Genomic DNA, 9,161 nt, shown 5'->3' on the forward strand with positions numbered 1-9,161 from the left:
GTACTTTGGTGTGCAGACTATTCTCTAAGGCACATATTTTTCATCTGTCTGGTCACATGTTTTTATTGTATGGTGATGGGGGACATGCACTTTTATTTTTTTTCTGCTGAGACAACTGTGGAAGTGACAGGGATTCATTTACTTGTGCTAGAATGAACATCTGCTGCTGCCTTCCTTCCTCAAACAAAGCAGAGAAAGATTACTTACCTTCCTTGGGGTTGGCTGTCTAAACTTATAAGTTGTTTGAAATAAACATTCTTTCACCTCAAAACAAATGTGCAGAGTAAAAGGAAGGACAATGCTGGATGGAAGGGGTTTGCGTTCTAAGCACTAAGAAGTCCTTGAGCACTTGTGTGCTGAAAAAACAAGAGTGAGAAGAACTACAATTTTTCCAAAGCACATGTTTCTCTGGTATTCCTCATAAGCTTAAATTAGATATCAGTTGGTACTATATTTAGCAAATTTGCTTGGAGTCTCAAATGAATTTTTCCAGAGCAAGCTGTGCTCCTGGAACTGCCCATGCCTGCCTGTCAGTGGTATCTCCATCCCAGCCACGTAACACCTCTTGGCTTTCACCAAGAATTCTCCTTTTGCTTTTGATAAAAGCTGATTACATGGCCTGGGTCTCTGTTCCTGTAAAATAAAGATACAATATTAATTCTGAAGAATGCTTTGAAGGATATGGCTCAAAAACTTGAGTGGGATGTGGATACTTGGATATTCTGAAATGTTGCCAAGAAAGTGCAAAACAATGTTACTGTCAGAAATTTTTTGTGAACTCAGCATATATAGAAGTGTAAGAGGGAAAATATTGTTGCTTTTAATTTGTGAATATTATTAAACTGAGGAATGGATGTTAGTGTTTGGCATTTATGTTTTTGTAAGATTAGAGACATAATAAAGAGTTATGAAAAACCTCTTAATAGCTATTTTGCCTGTAAAAGCTGTAATGGTGGATGGTTTCTCTAATTCCTGTATTGTGATTCTTGGAAAATACTCTTTTATCTAGGTAACCAGCAATACCCAGGTTCTGGTACTATATTAATATTTTACTTTTAGGGATTATGAATTATATGAAGTTGTTGATACTTCCTTAGAACTTAACATCCTTTTGTGAATGAATTGGTGAACAAGGTAGCATGAACCTTTTCCCCCCACTTTGGCTTCCCCATTCTCCTGGCATAAGCATTTCTTTGCTAAGTCAATTTTGAATCCTGTGCTAATTTCTTATTATATATGCAATATGTATGAAATGATGGTGTCTCTGTGTTATGCAAAGGAGAGTAGTTATACTTTCAGAAGTTTTGAGTGATGTGGGAGCTTCTTTTGGAGAAACAGCATCATTCAAATTAACAGATTTCTCAAGAATCAGACCACTGCTGAGTCTTGGGTTTCTTTGCATTAATTTTCTGAAATTTCTTTGAATTTTGAAACAAATTCAAAGCAACCATTGGGTCACAGGCATGGCTGCCATCACAGCTGGAGTGATATAACAGCAACTATTTTTATTTTGTAGCTGATGCTTTTTTCAAAGCTGCAGTGAGCCTTGTTCCTGAAGTGCCAAAAATGATCAGTGTAGATGGAAAGATGAGACCTTCTGATGCCTTCCTCCTGGAATTCCTATGTAATTTCTTTTCCACATTATTAGTTGTTCCGGTAAGTGGAGTGTGTATGAGTAGCACACAGGTTAGTACAGACTGTTTTGACTTTCCTGGTTAAAAATTTTGAGTAGACTGGGCTTCTGGAGTGGGAAATGCAGGGATTAGTGTTCTGTGACAAGATGAACTGTTCTGCAAAATCACTCCCCCCAGTGCAAACTGGGGAGGCAGAACAGCTTGTGGAGGTGGAGGTACAGCACTGCCACTCTCAGCAACACCTCTCACCAGAAGTGGATTTGGGGTAGAGTGAAATCTCACCTTCATTTAATTCTGTAAACATCATTTCCTGGTTTATTAGCTAAGTATTCAAAACACTAATACATGAGGAGGGGAAAAATATAGAGTTCTAGTTCCTATTAGTTTCAGTTACTTTGGTATAGGTTGCCTAATCATTGGAGTGAAAACAATAATTAGAAGATGGCTTTTGGCATAACCTTCCTCTTCTGATGAATATTTCACAAAGTACTACCATTCTACACCCTTCCAGTTTTTAACTAACTGTCAAATTTAGAGAGAGATGCAATTTTCTCTCCAATATTTTCAGTTATATCTAAAAGATGAGGGGAAATTGTAAATTACTTGTATATTCATTTGTTCTTGGAGAGAGTTTCCTCCTCACTGAAAGCTCCCTTATGGTTTTTTCCTTTTTCCTTTGCCTGTTTGGTGAAGCTGCACTCAGTGTGGTGCTGTTCACATCCCTGCTGTCACAGCTGTGCATTCCCCCTGTTGCAGTGGCAGGGGTGTCCCCTGTTCAGAAATGTGGAGAGAAGGGGAAGCTGCCCCAGGGATGTCACTGCTGTCACTGAGTGCAGGAGTCAGGCTGGAGGGAAGGCTGTGCATTAGGGATCATTAGCAGATGATGGAAGAAGGGAGTGAAACAACCTCTCAGCTTCACTAATGAAAAATAACTTGCAACAAGATGCCAGCATTCAGAAATTAGCCTCCCTAACTCTGTTCCCTATTTACAGAAGATCAAAAGGAAGTGTCCCCAGTGGACTGTGATTTGTCCTGTGTGTCTTGGTGCCACTGCTCCAACTGCCAGCTGGAATTAGCCTGGTGCAGTATTAAAGCTGCTTTAAAAAACTCCCAGCTTATGTAAAGCTGAGTCTTTCTTTTCATTTCATGTGAAAAGATTGTTGATTGTCTGTAACAGACTTCCCAGTGTAGGAGTTTTTCTGAAACTCATAATTATATGAGTAATACAACACAGCTTACTGATACCATTTTAATAATGAAATCTACCCAGTGTTTAATTTTAGAGGCTTAGCTGTTAAGAAGCTGACAATTAATTTTGTACTGCTCCCCCATGACTACAAAACAAAGTATTTCAAAGTTTGTCTGTGGAGGCTGCCTGGATCATGTTCTGCTTATGGGTCAAATGGGCATGTCAGATGGAAACTAGAAAAAAAATTCAAAGGACTTGTAGGAAGCACACTTAAGAAAAGTAGCTGTCAGCTTTAATTATATTGTAGTTCTGCTTTTATAGGGCTCAAACTGTGACTCTCCACCACTGAATGACTGCAAATAATCCTGGTTTTGTTCTGGGGTTGTTGGTTTTGACCTATCTTTTTTCTTCTCTGTAGGACCACCCAGAACAAGGAGTGTTGTTCCTTGTGCGAGGATTACTGAATGTGATCCAGGATTACACCTGGGAGGATAACAGTGATGACAAAGTCAGGATTTATACCAATGTTTTGCATCTGCTGTCTGCAATGACTCAAGAAGCATTTATCTACCATGTAGATAAAGGTAATACCTAAGGGCTCCTGGCTCCTTGCATTCCACCAGGACTTTTGTAGTATTGTTTTATCACCAGTTAATGAAGACCAGGGCTAATCAGTCTCACAGGATGGATTATTTTTCTATCCAGTTCCAGGTATTGTAATTTAGAATAATCCAGGAGTTGGCTTCTGAACAGGTGCAGTCTGTTCTTTAAAGTGAATCAGTGCAGAGTGGGTTACTTAATTTGCTTCTGGTGGTGTTGGTGCAAATGCTTCTAAATGTGAATTTTCAAGTAAAGATTATGCATATGAAGGGTTTTTTATGTAAGTCAAAAGCATCAACCTGATTTATACTCATTGTTGGTGTTTCATCCACATTTATTAACAACTCCAGTTTTCAGAATGTAAAGTCTAGTCTTCATTATTTAAAAGATGTATTTGCTGCTTTGAAGGCAGGCTTTGAATTTTGGAAATTGCAGTAACTTGCAAAAATATTCAGAATAGTTAGAAAATTCTAAAGATTTTACATTTTGAAAAATAGCTGTCATTTTTTTTGTAATAATTTTTGGAATATTTTGATGTATGCTCTAAAATCTGAATATTTGCCTTCTGATTATAGGTTACTAAATTAAGGTAGAGTAATAAATAAAAATCCTTTAAAACATTCTAAAGATTAACGAGTCAGAGAGGCCAAGATGGTTTGACTTTTTCTTTGTTGCACAGACCTTGACACAGGGGAAGGCTGGAAGGTGTTCTGCAGTTCTGGTGAACAGTCTGACAGATTTACCACCCATGACAAACACCTCTTCCAGTTAGCAGTACAGAAAATAGCTGTCAGTGGAAGTGCTACTCTGTAGTAAATCTGCTGTTCAAATTCTGTAAGGAAGTGTGCTTTAGCTTTTTCTTTCACTCCATTTTCTAGATGACCAAAATAGCTGCCTAATCCCAAGATCAAAAATCTAAATTAAGTAGATTTTAATGGAGAGAAGCATGGAAATATAAATGAGTAGTTTTCCCCCTGTAGTAGGGCAATGGGAGTTTTTTCCAGGTGGACCTTGTACCTTAGCTTATTAAAATGAAGTTTACTTGGAAACAGGGGATTATCTTTCATCTTTTGTGCTTTCTGATTTACCTAGAATATATTTAAGCCTAAAAATTTCTCTTACCCTACTTCTTCATAGAACATAAATAAATTAGGGCAAAAGACATGTTTAAACTCACAATTATATAAGCTGTAAAAACTTGAACTCTCTCCCTCCTAAGAATCCTTCAAGATCTTTGAAACTGAAAATACACTTCTTGGATTTCTATCCATCACTTTGAGGTAATCATGTGTTTATTTTAAGGGAAAAAAAAGGAAGTTTCTTTTGAAAATCTGGCTGTTTTCACTGAATAAACCACAAATTGTTTGGTGCAGTGCTGCTGCCATTGTAGATGATCCACGCTCTTCTAAAGTGATGGAAGCAGGGAGTCTGTCTCTGTGGAAAACCTGAAAACTGACATGATATGTTGCTTAACATTGAGTCTAGGAGATGTTTGTGAGCCTGGCTGCATCCAGGAATACAGGACTGGCTTTAAGCTAAAAGATTCTTCTCAGTGTTGGAGAGTTGCTCTTAAAATCAAAAAGACATAGTAGGCAACCAGGTGGTAGGCACTTAAAAACCAGTTCTGTGTGTGTTTCATGGAGGAGGGTCATTTTATGACTTCCAAATGTGGTCTTCTATCAAAATAGGATGTTTCCAATAGCAAATAAATGTATAGCTCTTTAGCCAGACCTAAGCTTGAATTCATCTCTGCAGTTGATTCCAATGATACTCTCTATGGTGGAGACTCCAAGTTCCTGGCTGAAATTAATAAACTGAGTGAGACAGTGGTGTCCCAGATCCTGGATCACCTGAAAACCCTGGGAAAGGAGGAGGTATGTTCTTACTCAGCTTGAGTCAATACAAAAGCAGAAGTAATTTGGAGTTGAAGAAACAGAACACCTTTGACCAGAAGCTTTTCAAAAGCTTCAGGAACCTCATAACAAAAGGAAGTGGGGTATTTTTACTTGTTTAGAGAGTGAGACCATCACATAGGCAGGCTTGTGGTGGAGACACCTCATGATGTCCAATTCTGTCATGAGCAAAGTGAGAATTCAGTTAGTTTATTACTGGGGAAGAGACAAGGAAAGCCACCTGTAATTATAGAAGTGTCAGATCCCAGGCACTGAGATGATGTCAGGAGAGAGGTGCAGAGGGAGGAAATAGTTGTTTTGTCTTTACTCTGACTTTAGTATGTTTGTTGAATATAAAATAAAGAAAACTCTAGGCAGCCTATTGGATTTCTTGATTGGAATTCAGAGGCTCTGAGGGATCAAATCTAGCTTAATGGATTGTATGTGAAAGGCAGGTGACTGATGTTGGCTGAAATAATGAGAACTCCCTGTTCTGGTGATGTACCTGTTTCTGAGAATGGACAGCTTCCCAGTCAGCCCTTACTGGATGGCTTCTATTGATAGAAATCCTGTGGCTGCTGGCCTGCAATGGGAGGGCAGGCTGTGATTGATTGGATGGAATTTTTTAGATGGGCTATTTGCACAGTAGCCCAGAGTGTTTGCCAATACAGAATGTGTTAAGTGATACACATTGGGAGGACACTGTGCTAAGTTTAGCCTTTTCTCTGCTTTTGCTATCCTGTTTGTCCTTCCTTGAGCAATGGCAGAGATGTAAGATGAAAATATCCTTTGCTCAAATCCTCTACATCATGGTACACATCACCTCAGGGAACAGCAGTTCTTTTTCAGACCAGTAGCAGCAGAAACAACCATCCTAGCACAGCTAAGAATGTCCAGTGTTCCAGGTCTTGGAAGGAAATTTAAACAGTTTTCAGGAATGGGGGTTGTATGTTAGGGATTTTTTTTTCATCTGACTCCTGTATGGAATTTGTGGGTAGCAATGTTTGTTGGGCTTGAAATCCCAAATGTTGGGTTTCTGAAAGGACTTTTTTTTGTTTTTCTGTTTTCAAACATGCTCTGGAGAGCATGTGTTATTTCACTGAGGCTGTTGTTGCACAGAAAACTGGATTTAAGGCTAAGCAGCACAGATGCAGGTGCTTGGCCTGCCTTTGCCTCTGCAACCTTGGATTTGCTCCTCTGTCCTGCCTTATTTACAAAGAGGGACCATTTGTTTTGCTTTGTTGAGTGAAAGTCATTGAGAGATTTAGATAAAAATTGCTTTGTGAGAATGATTAGTTGTTTGAGGAAGCTGTTGTTGCTGAGAAAGTAGAAGTGATGAGAATATTGTCAGAGATCTTTAATTGTGCTAAAGTAAAGCTGGTCATAAAATCACTGTGGTATTTGGATTGCTTCAGTGTTGGTGACCTTTTATTATTCATCTTCTTGGCTGCTCATTGAAATGAACAAGGCTCTAATGATGTTGTGTTTTTATTGGTTCATTTCCTCTAAAAGCTATAAAGGAAAATAAATTTTTCTCACAATAAAATCCTTTCACCAAAATGGCAACTTGGAAGAGAACAATGCATCTTATTGTTAACACAGTGTGGTCTTTTCACAGTATTAGAGAATGCTTCATTTGTGTGACAGTGCTGGAATGGAAATTTTTACTTCTGGACAGTTGTGTAAAGTTCAAGCTGTTTCTGGTCAAGAGAACATGCAGCAGTGAATCCTCTCTGCTTTGTGTGGGGGGAAATTGCTCTTATGCTCCTTAAGGTCTCTCCTCAGCAATTTTAGGGGAAGTAGCTACAAATATGGTGCAAATATGTTCATATCACCAGAGTTTCAGTTATTACCTTAAAAAATAGCAGGGAAAAACATCTTTGGTTAAATAAATAAATAAATTAAAGTAGAATAGACTGGGGGGAAAAAAAAGCCTGAAGTTACAATGATTTAGATTGATGACAGTGGTCTCTCTAAAAATTTACAGCTAGGGTGCTCTAAGTGCAAGGTTGGTTGGTGGGAGGGTGATTTCTATGCAGTTGAAGGGAGCCTGGAATTGTAAATGTGTCAGACCTACATACTGTGCTGTGCCAGAGTGGGATGAGATGTAGGAGTCCTGAGTAATTATTTTATTTACAGCAGCTTATGTTGATTTACAGCTAGTGCTGTTTGCTGCATTTTGAATGGAGTATGAAAACTCTGACTGTATTTTTATGTCTGTAACTCTTGCTGTGTGTCACAAAAGGAGTGGCCTTTGAACTTCTGAGGGGTCAGAGAGGCTGGTGAGGTTAAGCTGGGGATTTTGGCATGAGTGTACAGTAACATGGGAGTATTTTTGTTTTCATCCTAGACCCTGAAGAGGCAGAGCCAGCTGGCTCTCTATTTCTTTAACACCATTCTGGCTCATGGGGACCTAAGAAACAACAGACTGAACCAGCTTTCAGTCAATCTCTGGAACCTTGCTCAGAAGCATGGCTTTGCTGACACCAAGACTATGGTAAGGGAAGGAGACAGAAAATGCAGAGAGGTTTTAGTTAATATCTTTTCCAGTCTTTATTTGGGAAAAGCCAACATTTTCTTGATCTGAATAAACCTCATCTCTTTACAAGCTACTATCTTAAAAAAAAAAAAATGAAATTATCTTAAAACCCCAACAAGTTATTTTTCTAAATGCCTCTTAATGAACATTTCAAGTGGTCTGTATCTTTCTAGAATTTTAATGGTATGACAAGCATTAAGGAACCTGAAAGTGTTGGTTGTTCTTAACTTTTTGTTCAGTACAGAAAACCAGCTTTAAGAGAAATGCTGCATTTTTATTTTGTGGAGGAACTGCCTGGTGAAAGCTCCTGAAGTGGCATTTGAGAGCCTTTAAGGAACATATACATGATAATGAGCATGATAAAACACCTTCACAAAGATGAACTGATGGCTATGAAATGAGACACTGAAAATCTCCAAATACCTTTCTTTTCAAATCTAGGTGAAAACCCTGGAGTACATCAAGAGGAGGAGCAAAGAACCTGAAATGAGTCATTTCACAGACTTGGCCCTCCGGCTTCCTCTGCAGTCCAGGACCTGACGGGTGCCTCTTCCAAGGAGTCACCTGCACAAGGGAGCATGGAAGCAAGGCCAGAGATCACTGATCCACACTCTCACTGCAGGAGTTCAGTGTATTGTTACTTTCCTTAGTGAGACACATTTACTTGGGCACAGCAAAGGTAAAACTGTTCTGAGTGCAATAATTTAACCTGAGTTTCTGAATCAGTTTTACCATGGCATTGTTATTTTAAATGCTGATTTACATTCAGTAAACAGTTATCTTGAACCTCTAGGGTTGCAGAAGCTTTTTGAGATCTATCTGTTGTAATTTTAACAAAAAAGGAAGATAACCTGTAATGAGTTCACAGCCTCAAAACTTCATGCCTCTTGCAGAACAGTCACTCTCCTCTGCAGAAAGCAGCATTTCAATAGAACAGACTAAGTTATCTCTCTGCTTTGGGATGCTGCCAGCATTTGCCTGGCTGGTTCCAGCAGCAGGGAACAATGGCTGAGGTGTTACTGCTCTCATTTCTACAGTACATTTACACAGACATGTTTATGTTTTCATTTCAGTCCAGTGGTGTTTTGTAAAATGGAAGGAATCTTTAAGTGTTGCAAAGGAAAATGGAAATTTATGCAAAGTCCTCTATATTTGCAAAGTACCTATCACTGAATAAACCAATTTGCAGATCACCTGTGTGTTCTGGGGGGGTTTCTTGTGCATACAAATCTATTACCTTACTCTTCTGGAATTTAGTTACAGGTACTGTTATTATCTCTAATAAAATTTCACTCTCACCCCTTCTG

At 38.8% G+C, this 9,161-nt stretch overlaps 1 protein-coding gene across 2 annotated transcripts in view; it reads left to right on the plus strand.

Annotated features, from left to right (window-relative positions):
- The window catches only part of VPS35L (VPS35 endosomal protein sorting factor like), a 41,837-nt gene extending 32,790 nt beyond the window's left edge, over positions 1 to 9,047 (plus strand). For both annotated transcript variants that reach the window (XM_009091898.4, XM_050979985.1), the window contains exons 27-31: positions 1,517 to 1,656; positions 3,242 to 3,407; positions 5,179 to 5,297; positions 7,666 to 7,812; positions 8,296 to 9,047. In XM_009091898.4, the coding sequence (XP_009090146.2) occupies positions 1,517 to 1,656; positions 3,242 to 3,407; positions 5,179 to 5,297; positions 7,666 to 7,812; positions 8,296 to 8,394 (671 nt within the window). In that variant the 3' untranslated portion in view covers positions 8,395 to 9,047. The remainder of the gene's footprint in view (positions 1 to 1,516; positions 1,657 to 3,241; positions 3,408 to 5,178; positions 5,298 to 7,665; positions 7,813 to 8,295) is intronic.
- Positions 9,048 to 9,161: the final 114 nt, after the last annotated feature.

Source organism: Serinus canaria, chromosome 14 (assembly GCF_022539315.1).
Source record: "Serinus canaria isolate serCan28SL12 chromosome 14, serCan2020, whole genome shotgun sequence".
In the NCBI taxonomy this organism is placed as follows: domain Eukaryota; kingdom Metazoa; phylum Chordata; class Aves; order Passeriformes; family Fringillidae; genus Serinus; species Serinus canaria.